The 15,577-nt window shown below is 33.1% G+C and overlaps 1 protein-coding gene across 2 annotated transcripts in view; it reads right to left on the reverse strand.

The window, feature by feature from the left end:
• Positions 1–1,709: 1,709 nt before the first annotated feature.
• LOC115452816 (fasciclin-2) overlaps positions 1,710–15,577 on the reverse strand; it is a 28,698-nt gene continuing 14,830 nt past the window's right edge. Inside the window, exons 2-16 of one of the 2 annotated variants that reach the window (XM_030181430.2) lie at positions 9,043–9,193; positions 8,818–8,972; positions 8,603–8,736; positions 8,393–8,533; positions 8,192–8,323; positions 7,976–8,119; positions 7,121–7,263; positions 6,965–7,047; positions 6,723–6,870; positions 6,086–6,299; positions 5,692–5,969; positions 5,045–5,177; positions 4,107–4,272; positions 3,433–3,619; positions 1,710–2,528 (exon numbers count right to left, since the gene is read on the reverse strand). In XM_030181430.2, coding sequence (XP_030037290.2) covers positions 2,396–2,528; positions 3,433–3,619; positions 4,107–4,272; positions 5,045–5,177; positions 5,692–5,969; positions 6,086–6,299; positions 6,723–6,870; positions 6,965–7,047; positions 7,121–7,263; positions 7,976–8,119; positions 8,192–8,323; positions 8,393–8,533; positions 8,603–8,736; positions 8,818–8,972; positions 9,043–9,193 — 2,342 coding nt within the window. In that variant the 3' untranslated portion in view covers positions 1,710–2,395. Of the gene's footprint in view, positions 2,529–3,432; positions 3,620–4,106; positions 4,273–5,044; positions 5,178–5,691; positions 5,970–6,085; positions 6,300–6,722; positions 6,871–6,964; positions 7,048–7,120; positions 7,264–7,975; positions 8,120–8,191; positions 8,324–8,392; positions 8,534–8,602; positions 8,737–8,817; positions 8,973–9,042; positions 9,194–15,577 lie in introns of those variants that run through there. The other variant, XM_030181437.2, reaches the window with a different exon arrangement.

Consider the following 15,577-nt stretch of genomic DNA (forward strand, 5'->3'; position numbering starts at 1 on the left):
ATCCAAATTCTCACTATGACGTCTCCACTTCTATATTTCTGTACTTTTTGCTAGTGTTATTTCATCTTTGGTATCTGCTTGAATATCTACGACCGTGCATATGAGGTGTAAAACCATGGGCACCGCCAAGATTACGTTTAGGGAGGTGCACCTCTATCTAGACACTATAAGTAGGTAACTACATAATATCATATTTAATTTTTTCAATGAAATATCTTACAGGTATTTGTATAATATGCTAAACTATAATAAAACCTCTGTGGTCGACAGTTCCCATTGTCATTCAGTGACTTATTTTCTTTGTGATTTGTTCCGAACCGGGGGGTGTATGTGCACCTCCTTGCATTCCTCTCTTGACGCCCGTGTAAAACCCTCCATATTATTCAAGGTGTCAGGAGTCTGGATCAGCCTATGTGATTACGCACGGCCGATTGCGCACAGACCTCCATAATTATGTCGAATGACAGTCTGGTCAATCGAAATATACTGTAATTTCCCATCCACTCCACTTACTGTCGAGTACATTAGGTTCACTTTGCAATGGCAGTATGTAAAAAAATATAACACGAGTTAGAAGTTTAATGCGATGGCTTTGCGAGGTCACGTGTTACAACGGAACATCAACTTGTCGCCCTTTTAACTTCGCATAATTTATCATCCAGGAAAATTTTGTATAACAAAAACAAGTTCGCATTACTCTTTATTTAGACAACTTACAACAAACGTATCTTTGGCTTTGAGTTATTAATGTAACATTAAATGGAAGTAAATACATTTAGCTTTAACACATTTATTTATAAATCAGGTCATAAACTATATAGTAAGATTTAAATGATATTTTTGTTTTATAAATACAACAAAGGCACTATATTTTGTACTTTACAATTGTAACAGTATGTTTTATTACATTGTTTAATCACAATTTAAACCTCTATGACTTAATAATTTTCTTTATAACCGTGTATTTACAAAAATATTTATTTCATAATCTACTAATATAACATTAAAATATGTTTAGTAAAATACGATTAGGTAATAAAATTATACATAGAATTATAAAAATTAAACAGAAAATGCATAATAATTTAGCTATAAATTAATATATTTTTTTGTTTGAACTTGAAACTCAATTGATAACGAAAAAGCCATGTTGATTCACAATTATTAAATATTTATTGGTCAAAATAATACTGGTATTTATTAAAACTTCATCTTAAACTATAAAGCTATTAAATTGATGAATTAATTTCTCATGTACATTAACATAATTAAAGCATTTTTTACGCAGTTTAAAACTTTCTTTTTTTGTAAAATTTACTTAATACTTAATGTTTTAAATATATACCTATAAGTAGCATAACTAACTTATTCAGTATATTAGACTATGTAAAAAAATATACACAATTTCAACATTGATTAAATCCCATAAACGTATACGTAAAGTATATGTTCAGATATTGCAAAAACATGTTACAAGTCATCATAAATTTATTTGTCGCTCTCTTAATAAAACAATGACTTATTCCATAATTTTTATTTGTGGGAATCGTCAAAAACTTATTTCGGTTTGCGACCTTTTTTTTAAGTTGATATAAAATTGAAATTGTTAAAGATAAGTCAAAAATGAATGCTATAGCATGAAAAAAAAGGAAAAATAAAAAAGGTCGCAAACGGAAATGAGTTTTTGGATGACTCCCACAAATTAATAATTTTGGAATATGTCGTTTTTTTTATCAAGATAGCGTTATATGTTAAGCAGAATTATTCTCGCTTTGAACTTTTGCATCGGTACGTGTACACAAAGTCTATTTTATCTTGCAAAAGACAAATGGGTTAATACTGGCATTGTTTTAGGGCGATTTCATTTAGAGCCTTGCATTATTTTATTAAACTACAGAGTGATGCAGAATGGAGGTATCAAGAACGAAAATATTTTTAATATTGGTTATATCTATGGATCAAGAATAACGAAAATGTTTTAAAATTGGTTATATCTATGGATGAAAAATTGTTATACCTAAACTGATTAATTTAATTTCTAATTTGCATTCAATAAATTAGTGTCTTAAAAACAGATAAATCTTTACATGGGTACTTGTAGTGGGTAAATATTTATTTATGTTAATACGAAATCGAAAAACGTATGATATCAAAGTTTGCTTATATTTCTATATTAGATTAACGTGACTAATCTAAATTATTGATAAAAACAACTCCATTTTCGATTTTTAACTTCACCAATATGTTTCAAATCACTGCATTCGAATTATTACTTTCTAACACACGGTATAAATAACATACTATGACACCATTTACATACAGTCCAACATCCAACACAACATCAGATACCCAACATAATTGTGTGTGTAATTTGTCATACAGAACATGACATTTTCTAAACGGCCGAATGTTTCCCAGTAATAATGCCCGTAGTTTTGTTGTATTCATATTCTTTGTGCCCTTTGTTGGGCCTCTTTAGGCTGTCATCTGTCGATTCACAATTGTCTCTCAAAAGCCCTTTCTTGTCACTGAAAATCAATAGATGACATTATTTTATGTTGTCATTTATTTCGGTATTTGTTTTTTTCAGACATAAAACTATGTATAGTTAGTTATAAACCGGAGATCAGGGCTAAATTTTTGCTCAAAAAGTTCTTACCAATTGGTAATAAGTCGCTGTCTTATTTGAAATGTCCGTATGACAAGATTTCACGGCGTCCTTAGATATCAATACAAAAATAACATATTTACAGAAAATATGCTAATATTCTCATTAAAAATGTGCAAATCATGATATGGAAAAATATGAAGTATTTTACATTGATGTTTTGCTAATTCACGGTAGATTGAGTAACCATCACATAAGCGCAAATTTTTGTATGACAACCTTCCCAATGTGCGCTCTATATAATCTTAGAACTGTTTGGTTTTTTATGATCTTATTGCAAAGATGATTTAAGAAGTGCCGGATTTATATTTTTTATGAGTGTAGGCCACTTTATTTCTGCCGCCCCATGTTAGGTAGGTTTAAAGTATGTATACATATGTAGGTTTCTAAAATACTTAATAAATTTTCCATTTATTTGTATTATGGAAGGCACTAAAGTTAAATAAACGAATGAGTAATTAAATCGAGTGAGCGTCCTCTAAAATCTGCCGCCCCTAAGAGGCTGCCGCCCATATGCCGCGGCCTATACGGCCTATATACAAATCCAGGACTGCATTTAAGTATGCAAGAAATTATAATTTTGCTAGATATTAGTAATGATGGCTTTGTCATAAACCTGAGATACGCTTCGTTGGTTTTTGTATATTACCTTACTCAACGTTATAAATGTGTTACTATTACCTAGTAACCTTCTCTCTTATAATTATCTAGTAGTATTGAATATCTGACTCGTGTCTACGCGAAATAATTTACTTCTAACTCACCGTGAATTCAAGGTAGTGTTTTTTGTCTTCTTGTTATTTTTACAGCAACAGGTGGCTAAGATGCCTTGTTTCTTCCAAAAGTATAGTATGAGATCCAGTAACACTATACACAGAATTACCACTACCACAGCAATACCTATTATGACCCCGGCAGGGAGAATACTTTCCGATTCTTCTGTAGTGTTGACTGTGGAAAAAAAAAACAGGTAACAGTTATGCTTGATTGCAATATTCGGAATTGTTATTTAATCGTCTCCTTGCAAGGTCTCCGAGTAATGTCGGAATTGAGGGAGACGACTTTATAGGACTGCTGACATGGTTTGGTTTGGTTGACTTTTTATTACTTCTTATAAACTCAGGGTAAGAAGACCGGTGACTACGAGCATGACTAACTGCTCAGTTATCCCTAAGGCTGACTGTAAGCATTACCTTCAAAAAGGATTAACACATCAGGACATTTGTTTTGAAATAAAACTACGTTGAGTGATCATTAAGATTGAGGTGTTAGTTGTCCGAGAAGTGAATCTTACAGTAATTACCCACGTTTTAAAACGATACAAAATTTAAATAATCTTATAAGTAGATAATACTTTATCCATGCGGACTTTTGCGACACGCCTACCTATCGCTCCAAAGTATTTATTTGTCTATAAATTGATATTGTGAACACTAACCAGGAGTAACAAATGAGATACTGGCAACAGTTGAATTTCCAATGGCGTTATGTGCCACCAGCTCTACTGAATATGTGGTGTTGCATTCCAAGTCACGGAGTTCCAAATGAGTGGTTTTCTCAACGTTTTCTTCTACGCATATCCTCTCATACGTTATATTGTGTACCTGGAATGGAAGGTTATATAATGGACTATGTTTTATGATAAACTAATCGTTAAAGTTTAACCCCAACTCATATAGGACATTGGTTTTATACTTTATTAATTTTAGAATATTGTACTTCGATATAAGAGGGGAGAAGGCTCTCTAGCTATTTATATTTTATTAAAAAAGGAAGTGTAACTTTGTGACTAGAGACGTATATTCTCCTTTAGCTCTAAGCTGTCGTATGTTTCAGTTCTGCTTTCAATCATTTCTATTTCAGAATGGTATTTTAGTAATATTTCTAAAGCCAAGAGATTTGATTCGAATAAGGAACAGTAAAAGCAACAGGACTTGTAAAAATGTAAATTGCCTTCTAGCAACTTAAAACCCGGCGCGAATTATAAGCTATGCAGTCTACATTTGAAAATCGAATAGCATTTGCAATACAACTTCAATTATTTCAGGAACTAATTTATATTTATTTGCTTATCAATACTGAATAAAAATCTTTACTATAGCATCACTGAAAACTAAATGTACGTGCAAAAGCCTCAGCCCACATACAGGTGGGTTGGTGTTGTACAACCAAAATTTCTTATTTCTTCTTCAATCTCTGGAAGTCTAATCTAGAGTAGACTTCTTTATACTATGATAAATGGTATCTAGGATATCACCCAGCAGTCACCCCTACACCGGCCCTAGCTGGTTATATGAATGGCACAATATACGCTATACCTATCAGCCTTTCCTCACCTAAGAATCATCACACTTTATCATAAATGAAAAGTATTACCGTGCAATATCGTAAGGTGTACATGTCGATTGGCTCGCCATTGTCTTCTGGTATTTTCCATTTGATCACCTGATCACAGGCCGAAGATGTCTCCACGAAATCCAAATCCCAAACTGGAGGTTCTGGCGCGGATCTGGAAAAAAAAGGCCAATTTTTGACACAACTATAGACAAAGAAAGGATGATACTATAAATGTAAAATGTCTCAATAATCTAGTTGATATTGAATGAATCGTGAAACACCTGGATTTTATTATTTTTGGAAGCATCTTAAATGTTAAGTATGTGTTTTATAAACCTGATATAAGACTGGTTCTATTTTGTAACATAATAGACTCATATATGTTTTGTTTCAACCAAATCCGTAAAGTTTAAAGTTTACCCTAATTTGTTGGTAGAATATTTTTAACCGTTCTGGCAGCGTCCTTCGTACACAAGATATAAACCTGCTATAGAGACCCAAATATGTCGCGTTCCGGGATCATCCTACATATATCCGGTTTCGAACAAGCCGAAATAATTGCTCGTCGATTGGCGTAGGATAATTATCTCTAATAAATCGATGCTCCATCTGGGCTCCATTAGACCTGCCTTCACTTCACTGGCGTGCCCCTATGTACATAAATAATATATAAAATAGCTACTCACTTCTTAAGAGTAATAAACTCCAATGTTTCACCCCACGGACCAGTCCCAACAGCATTTTGAGCGGCAAACTTAATTTGGTATTTTGTATTAGGCTTTAATTTCTCCAATTTGAAAGGTCTTTCTAGGCCCCATGTTCTGTTATTATGGATGTTCGTGATGTTATAGTTTTCTGCTTTATCGTACTCAGCCGTGAATCCAACTATATCTGGACCTGTCAGTCCTTTAGGTTCCTCTATGGAGAATAGCACTGATGTTGCTGTTAAATCAATAATGCTTGCCTGAAAATAGTACTAGTGTTAACAATGTATCGTGTTATCGTCAATATTGAAGGTACATATAGACTCAATAATCTGATCCGTCTTAAAGCAAACCAATACCAATATATTATACGTACGTTTGTAATTTCTGGTGGTACAAATCCTTGTTTCAATGTAACAGTTTTTGTTACAGCGCCAATCTCATTTTTAGCTTCGCATTCGTATATACCATAGGAGAAATTTTTATCAATAATTATAGGCAAGTAATGATCTTTCGCACTCGATAACATTTCAAGCAAATTCTTATTTATTTCTACTTGCTCCTCTGTTCGTATATCGTTACCGTGATATCTAAAAAAAGTTATACAAATAAATATGGCGAGATATCTATTGAGTAAAAGTTTTTAGTTCATTTGACTATATTGTTTATAGTTGTAGACATATTTTTGTTATTGTTAACAACATAACTGTTGGAAAATATGATTATAAGCGTAGCGACTACACAACATTTGATAAAGCATCCGAGGGAAGTCCTTGCGTGACTACTTAGCGCGTGTTATCTTGTTCACGAACACTGTCCGTCTAATGGAACTCGCCAATAAAATCCTTAAGAGACATAAAGTCAAGTAAGTTGCGAGAAAACGTAAGCAATCTACTGTAGTTATAAACATAAATTGAGTTAAAATTTCCTTCATGTTAGTAAAAGTTTTTAAATATAGACTCCTTTAAAATGTCCCGCATCTTATAGAACGAGGTAATTACATTTTTCTTTACCTCCATACGATCTCAGCAGGTGGATTACTTTTATGTGCACAACTTAAATTTACAGTCTTGCCCGTCCACCCCCATTCAAATTTGACCAGTTTGTTGAAATATGGCTTGTGTAACACTTCTAAATACATTTCTTTTACATCGGAACCCACTGTAAAGGATTTAAAAGTCATGATTATGCAAAATTTTGTGAATATCGAAAAATCATTATGAAAACACTAAGGTGTATAAACTAAAAAACATACTTTCATTTGTAGCCTCGCATACTATAGATCCTTGGTACGTATGCTCAACCTGCCAGTCTGGTGGTATTATAACAACGTATTCTCTAAAAAGAAACATGTTAATAAATATAGATTTTAGAACTTTGTTTGCAGCATTAGTTACGTCTTGATACATACCCGTCTTCATAATCATCTCGTTTTATAGCCGATATGGTAATGTTAGGTTCAGGATAACCAGTAGCATTACAAATTATAGTAATATTTGTTCCCTCAACCTCTGTTCTATTCTTAAAATCGATGATTTTTGGCATTTGTAATACCTAAAAAAGAAAAAATATTTATTAGCAGATATAATACACACTTATGTTTTAAGATTGTTTTCTTACTGGTAAATAAGTAAATTTTAATAATGAATAATAATAATAATAATATCAGCCCTGTATTATATACTCGCCCACTGCTGAGCACGGGCCTCCTCTACTACTAAGAGGGATTAGGCCTTAGTCCACCACGCTGGCCTAGAGCGGATTGGTAGACTTCACACACCTTTGAAATTCCTATAGAGAACTTCTCGGATGTGCAGGTTTCCTCACGATGTTTTCCTTCACCGTTAAAGCGTACGATAAATTCACAAAGAATACACACATGATTTTTAGAAAAGTCAGAGGTGTGTGCCCTTAGGATTTGAACCTGCGGACATTCGTCTCGGCAGTCCGTTCCACACCCAACTAGGCTATCGGCTAATAATGAAAGCAATTTATAATTTTAACTAATTATTTCTTAATTTCGGATTTAAGAGAAATATCATTTTTAGGCATAGTTTTATTAAGTGACATCTTATTATTTGTAGTTTGTCTAGTATTGAATCACAAAAGGTTGATTTAGGCAGATAGGCAGTCAAAAACTAAGCCAAAATGTTTTTGCCACATGCACAATCCGAAAGTTTTGTGTGTATTCCACTTTGTATTGGGATAAGGTCAGGTAGATGAATAGTTACAATATTTTATAATTTTGAAAACGTAGAAAACTTACGGTCACTTCTATTTTCCGTGTCGCATTTCCTGCTTTATTCTGTACAATACATTCATATATTCCACTGTCATTTATTGATACATTATTAAAAACTATAATATTTGTTGTTTCATTCAAGGTTTGACTTGAATTCTCGTTGTTATTCTGTAAATATATTGGATATTTAAGTTAAGTTAACCTTTTATTTTCAATAGATACAATATTTTGTTACTTTACCTCAATCTTTCTCCATATATATTCGGGTTCCGGCATAGGTTCTACTATGCATTCAAGTGTTAATGATTCTCCTTCACCAACAGTAGCCTCGGGCATCGCATTAATGTTTTTTATAACAGGTACAGTCAAAACCTGCCACAAAACATGTATTTATAATGTATTATTATATTACAAGATCTGTAAATCAAGCTCATTTCTTACCTGCACGTTGATAAATCGATCTGCTTGTTCACCAGTCTGTATCACTGAAGCTGCACATTTATAAGTTCCACCATCTTTGACTGTTACGTTTTTGACGATAAGACCTTGTGGCGTAAGTTGGTATTTTTCGCCAGATTTTATCTAAACATAAGAATACGCATTTAGTGCATTAAAAACATTTTTTTTAAATATCGCTAGGTATCCTCTTACTTCGATTGGCTTGTCTACTCCTTTTTCCCAGTTTATTATTGGTTCGCTGTCACCTCGAGCTATACAATCGATTCTTGAGTCACTTCCTTCTAGCAGATATTGGGTTTTAAGAGCATTATGAAAAATCAAGGGCTCTGAAATCAAATTTGCAATACATGTTATACTTATTACAAAATAAATATATTGACTACTACCTAAAATCATTTTACACCAACCATATGCTTCTATATCGAAATTTTGAGCGTACTGCTGTCCTTCAAACTTAGTGATGCATTTGTAGGTTCCCGACATCGTCTTGCTGATGTTTTCGATGTGTAGATTGACTCTATCACCCTGGTACTCTAGGTAAATGTTTGAATCTGTACCTGGTCTTGTGAAAACAATTTACTTTAGTAGTTGATTGTGTATGTAAATATGTTTAAGTTAGGTCCATTACATACCCTGCAGATATAACGTTATCGTCTTTGTCTCGCCATTCTAGATTTTGTATGCCATATCCGGTTTCGTTACATATACACTCTTGGTAATAAGTGTTCCCAGTAGCAATGGACATGGATTTATTGTCGTCGTAATTAAAACAAGCAGAACAACCTACAACAAAAATATAACATATCGGTCATCAGGTTTCATAAGTAATTAATTTTATACACAGAACCATACATAATCTTACATTAGCCGCCAATATAAAACCCTAAATATTTTCTTGAAGTTCATTTTTAAGTTCAACTATTCTGGTGGTAGGATATATTTTATATCCTTCCGGATAGCAACCAACGTATACATGTCACACACCTTCATACTATAAGTGTGTCGCGTTCCGGGATCAGCCTGCGTATAATCGGTTCCAACAGGCCGACATAATTGTGTCGACTGCCGAGGGGAGATCTCTCTCGTCAGTCGACATTCTATTGGACCCCACTCCACTTGACATGAGTAGTGGGGTCACTTTGCTGTGTACGTAGAAAAAAAGTTATTTTTGCATTTTTAATTTCTTATATACATAAAAGTAGTCATTTAACTATCGAAGCTAGCAGTCATTATTTACTTAAACGTTTAACCTTTAAAGATATGTCTTATAAATTTAGAAACTAAGTTATATCTTCAGAATTACTCGGATATAACATCTACCAAGTTACTGTAATAAGCGCTTAGCTTCATAAGGAAATATCAGGTATGAGATTGGAGGAGTTTCCCCATGGGGAATCTTATTTAACTTGCGCAAAAGTCAGTCGTCAAGAAAGATCGCTCGGGCGTTCAGCGTTATATTAAACTTTTTAGTTCATTTATCGGTTCACTCGCGCTTGTTGTTCCGATGAGGTTACTGGGACGTGATTTTATTTTCGCTTTTTATAACTAAAGGAGATGTAATTGAGTTTATAAAAGATTTTTTAAGGAAATTTTTATAAGACTTTATCAACTAACATTTTTATTTCATTTTATTTAGGAATATTTTGTTTTATCTTACTATGGATGCAGAATTTTTAGGAAGACGCTTTGTAAAACAGTAGAGTTGTTTTTCAGAAATTCGACTTAAAATAAAAGTTTTGTTGCGGTCTGTAGGATTAATATTAGAAAAATTTACGCGACACATTTTAAATTACGAGATAGAAAAACTGATCGGCGATTCCGACTAAGAATACGTGAGTGAAACCATTTTGCTGTCTAGTAATTTAGTCTGAAGAATTACTGGATTACAAATCACAAGTATAATTAATGCATCTGTAATTAGTATTGTTTGATTTTATGAACAAATTAATTAAAATAAAGTAACGGCCCGTGTGTTGACATGATGCTGTAAAAACCGGGCTGCGGAAATTTAATTTCACCATATACTTAGTCTGGCCATAAATACTGTTACACTTAATTATAAAAAAATATTACATTTGAATTTCGAATCTGTCATTTTTATACGATTGTTCATTGTGTTTTCTCATTTTGGCGCCAATACATTGTAAAATATTTTGCGATATTAAAATGGTGTGGGGTGATAAAGAGAACCGAATCGCTGTGATAGCATTACACAAAGTAGGTATGGAGCCAAATGCAATTTTTAAAACTCTCCATACACTTGGTATTAGTAAAATGTTTGTGTACCGGGCTATTAATAGGTACAATGAGACCTCCTCTGTTTGTGACAGAAAAGATCTGGCCGTCCACGTAGTGTTCGTACGAAAAAGGTGGTCAAAGCAGTAAGGGAAAGAATTCGAAGAAATCCTGTCCGAAAGCAAAAGATTTTATCTCGGGAAATGAAGATAGCACCTAGAACCATGTCGCGTATTTTAAAAGATGACTTAGGACTTGCAGCCTATAAGAGACGCACTGGCCATTTCTTAACTGATAATTTAAAGAAGAATAGGGTGGTAAAATCGAAACAACTACTGAAGCGGTACGCAAAGGGAGGTCACAGAAAAATTTTGTTTACGGATGAGAAAATTTTTACAATTGAGCAACATTTTAACAAACAAAATGACCGTATTTATGCTCAAAGCTCTAAGGAAGCTTCCCAATTAGTCGACAGAGTGCAACGTGGACATTATCCGACTTCAGTGATGGTTTGGTGGGGTGTTAGCTATGAAGGAGTGACTGAGCCATATTTTTGTGAAAAAGGTATCAAAACATCGGCACAAGTGTATCAAGATACCATTCTTGAGAAGGTAGTTAAGCCCCTTAACATCACCATGTTCAATAACCAAGTATGGTCCTTCCAGCAAGACTCGGCGCCGGGTCATAAAGCTCGGTCCACGCAGTCTTGGTTGGAATCGAACGTTTCGGACTTCATCAGAGCTGAAGACTGGCCGTCGTCTAGTCCCGATCTTAATCCGCTGGATTATGATTTGTGGTCAGTTTTAGAGAGTACAGCTTGCTCTAAACGCCATGATAATTTGGAGTCCCTAAAACAATCTATACGATTGGCAGTGAAGAATTTTCCCATGGAAAGAGTGCGTGCTTCTATTGATAACTGGCCTCATCGTTTAAAGGACTGTATTGCAGCCAATGGAGACCACTTCGAATAAGCTTTTATATTTTTAATTGTTTTATATTTATGTATTAAACTGACACACTGTAAAAGTAATAAATGTTATTTGCAGTTAACAATTTTCTTTTTTCTTTATTACAATATTTATGGCAAGACTAGGTATGTTGTCTATCCGGCTTACTTCGACATCGGCTAGGTATAAGGACGGCTCCCCAAGGACCCATAATAAGATAAAATTGACTGAGTGGCCGAAAATTGCGTTGGACCGATGTCCCTTACAAACAATCTTTACAAAGCTCTCAGGAAAACATACAAGTAAATTGTAATGTATTTCTTTGTACTATGTACGAAACGTCCATAATCATACATGTGCTTTTAATTCTTTGAACAAGTGGTGCCTTCATTATAAGAACCAAATATTTATGACATTGTTTTATGATCTTAACGATGTTTAGGTTTTTAAGTAGGTCGTTTTGGGGTTTTAGTATGAGCAGCTAAACACATTTTTTGTTTGTCTACAAACAGATGTTAACGGCGTCTAGTAAATCTGTATTCTTAGCTAGATATAGATCAATCAGTTTACGTGTTTTACGCACTTTCTGATATAAAGTCGAGTATATACAGTTTACGCATTTAGAATACACATCGTTTAAATTTTCTTTTGCAATGTAGCGGCTAGTTTCTTCATGAATTAAAAATTAAAAGTAAAATCTATAAAAGTTATTACAAAACAAACACCAATAAAGTATAAAATAAACATCATAATTTCGGAAAAGGAACAGTAACAGTCACTATCAATAAGGAAAATGGGCGAAGTCTAGTAATATTAACTACGACACAAACTACCTAGTTGTAGTTTGTACTTGTAGTCAATCATAGCCTAGTACAGCGCTTTGTAGAAGTGCTCTTGAGTTAGTTGTACTAGTATCATAAAGGTATTAGATGCTCTTTCCGAGCATTTACGATCTAAAATGCACTTTATATCTAATGTCGTTAGTAACAGTTCTGAATAATATATTGCAACTGAGTTGTTGAGAATTTTGTTTATCAAGAGATGAAACTGGACTACCTACTTCATTTCTGGACTTAAATAATTTGAGAATCTAAAGGATTAAACTTTTTTTTCGAAAAAATAAGTTATAATTGTTCAAGTACTGTCCCCTCCGTGACCACGAGTCTTCGAAACCTCGAGAGAAAATTAAAAATATAAAAATCGCGATAAAATTCGCAAAATAGTTTAATTTTAATGTCTAACATTCGCTTAAATGTAAATCATTATCAAATACTTTATTATAAATCAAACTAATTATAAATAATTGGATTATGTTTCATTTAAAAACTATCTAGATTGTTAATGAATGAAAATCTAATTGTCAAAAACGTTAAAGTACACGCGGAACCGTTCTAAATTTATCTTGTGTAAAGCCAATTGTTCCCGATCTAGGTTAAACTCATGCACATTTCTTAGACAATTCCTGGCATCATTTCTATTTAAAGAAAATTTAACGTCATTTTATAAGTGAAAAAATGCAACGGTAAAGTACCATCGCATGCTAGGGCAGTGCTCGGTTGAATTAGTGATGTGACATTTTACCGGACGTAAGGTAAATTGACTTGGACAACTGACGTTAAGACAGCGGTCATTTTGTTTTTTCCTGGCTGTTGGGGAGTTAATTTACCAGTAATGGACTAATGTGTCACTATAGGTATTGTACGAAGATTTTGATAATCATAAAGAAATATGACCTAAAATACTGCTTGGGACTAATCGAAAATTACTTTTATCTGAATGGAGTTGAGAGAAGTGAAATTTATTAGATTCTTATAATAGTTTGACAGGGCCAATTAATATTGAATCGAAACTAGTTGTGATCAACAAAGGGAGCATAACAGCTTGTAGATTAAATTATAATTAGACCAATAACGAATTAATTATGTAGAAAGATCAAATAACTTATTAGCATTAAATTAACCTAATAACAGATGTTCTGGATATTAGTTATGCAAATGTGTTTCATTTTGGTCGCGGGTCTACCAACGTTTTTTCTACATTAAAGGTATGTCAGGAACCGTGCCTTTTCTGGAAAAAATGTGGACTATCTGGACCATAATACCAAGCTTTTGCTAAAACGTCGATATGGTTGCGATTAAATTGATTACATTGCTACTAAAATACGGAAGACTGACAAACAGAACTACTATCGCATGTTACCTTTCAAATTATACCAAAGAAAAAATAATATGTTAAATAGTATATGAAAAGTGAAGACGATTCTTAAAGTGGATCATTAAATGACTTTGGATTAGAATTACATATTAATACAGAAAACGGGCCGAGTTTTATAAACACGTTTATGCGGACGGAGCTTCGATCGAGTGTTTATAAGATGGCATCCAATAATTATACAAAATGCGTATCGTACTGTCATAAAGTGCCGTATTAACAACCGTTTTCCTGTCCTCTATGTATCTAAGGAATAAAAGTACAAAACCTGATATTTGTAACGGGTAAAAGATCGTTTACTGTAAACTCTGGAGCTTGTGTGAGTAAAATATAATTTATTTTTGTAAAATATTTAATGTTTGTACTGTTTAGAATAATGAGTAATTTCATTGCATTTGTAGTAATATCTATTAAGAAATACCGAAGTGGCGTCTTATTCGAAATATTTTAGACTTTACTGTTAAATTTTTGGTATTCAGATATAGCCTATTTTTTATGACTTTATGTTAATTACAATAAACGACAACATTTTATGTCTAGAAATTTAAAATAAAAGCCGCTGCCGCTCCCACGTTGTTTTTTTAGTACGTTACTGTAGCAGTTATATACCTAACAACCCTTTACTACGCGACAATGTGCTCAAACTGTTTCATCATCACCGTAATCACCCACATAAAGTCCACTGCGGACCTTAGAATTTCCAGACGGACCTGAGAAATGCGGCCTGCATCCAGCATGATCCTATGATCAAGTATAGTTGTTTATTGACTATTATATCTACATATACCTACATGTTTAATAGTGCGAAAAAGTTTTAAAATCTTCGTAACCTAATAAAAATTACGATATCAAATTATAAACAGTAAAGATACAATAAAATAACCACAACGAACGTCTGCAAGTCATCTTTAATAGGTTAACATTAACGTTTACGATGTTTAAAGTGAACCAACCAGTGTTCGTATGAGTAATGTGTGTTTGTTGGAATTAAGCGTGTTAGTACAATATGAATGAAAGAATGCGAGGACAAACTGATAAAATGCGTAAATGACACTTGGAATCAAACCTCATATTGTGCTAACTTTATTTATTAATATGATATATCCGACACTTACAAATGCGTTAACATATCAATAAAATATTGTCTTATTAAAGTTCTAAATGTTTAAAGTCAATTTGACAATATTAAAATTGTACGAGCAAATACGCGTTTAGTTTTAACGCGAATAAATCTATTTTTTATCGATTTAAATGCAAACAAATTGAACGTTCACTCTAGTGAAGTTAAACATGACTAGTGCAGTCATACTCATAATGGAGTTATAAATAGGTTTAAATTGGTCATGTTATTGATTCCAGTTGACGCGGAAGTCACAGTGATTGGGAGAAATTGAACAAATATACCGTAGATAACTGAGCTTGATAAGATGCTGGGTAAGGCTTAGATGATAGAAGAGACGAAAAATATAGCAAGTAATAATAATAATCCTTTATTATCTCGTCAACAAAATGTTATTATAGTATTAAAGAACATACAATGTATTAAAGAGAATGGCGCCTTATGTAGGCAAGGCCGGTGTTTCAGGTCACGAAGTTCTCACCTCTTAGAAGTATAAAACAGTGACAAAATTTAGATTTTAAATAATATAGAAAATATTTTTTTGCATCTAACTCGACAATATTATTATATAATGTTATAATTTTCTTATCTATTCTCGAGCTTTTATTTATAAATAAGTAGACAGGGCGCCAATAATACATTCGTAATTCGCCT

Source organism: Manduca sexta, chromosome 11 (genome assembly GCF_014839805.1).
Source record: "Manduca sexta isolate Smith_Timp_Sample1 chromosome 11, JHU_Msex_v1.0, whole genome shotgun sequence".
Taxonomy (NCBI): domain Eukaryota; kingdom Metazoa; phylum Arthropoda; class Insecta; order Lepidoptera; family Sphingidae; genus Manduca; species Manduca sexta.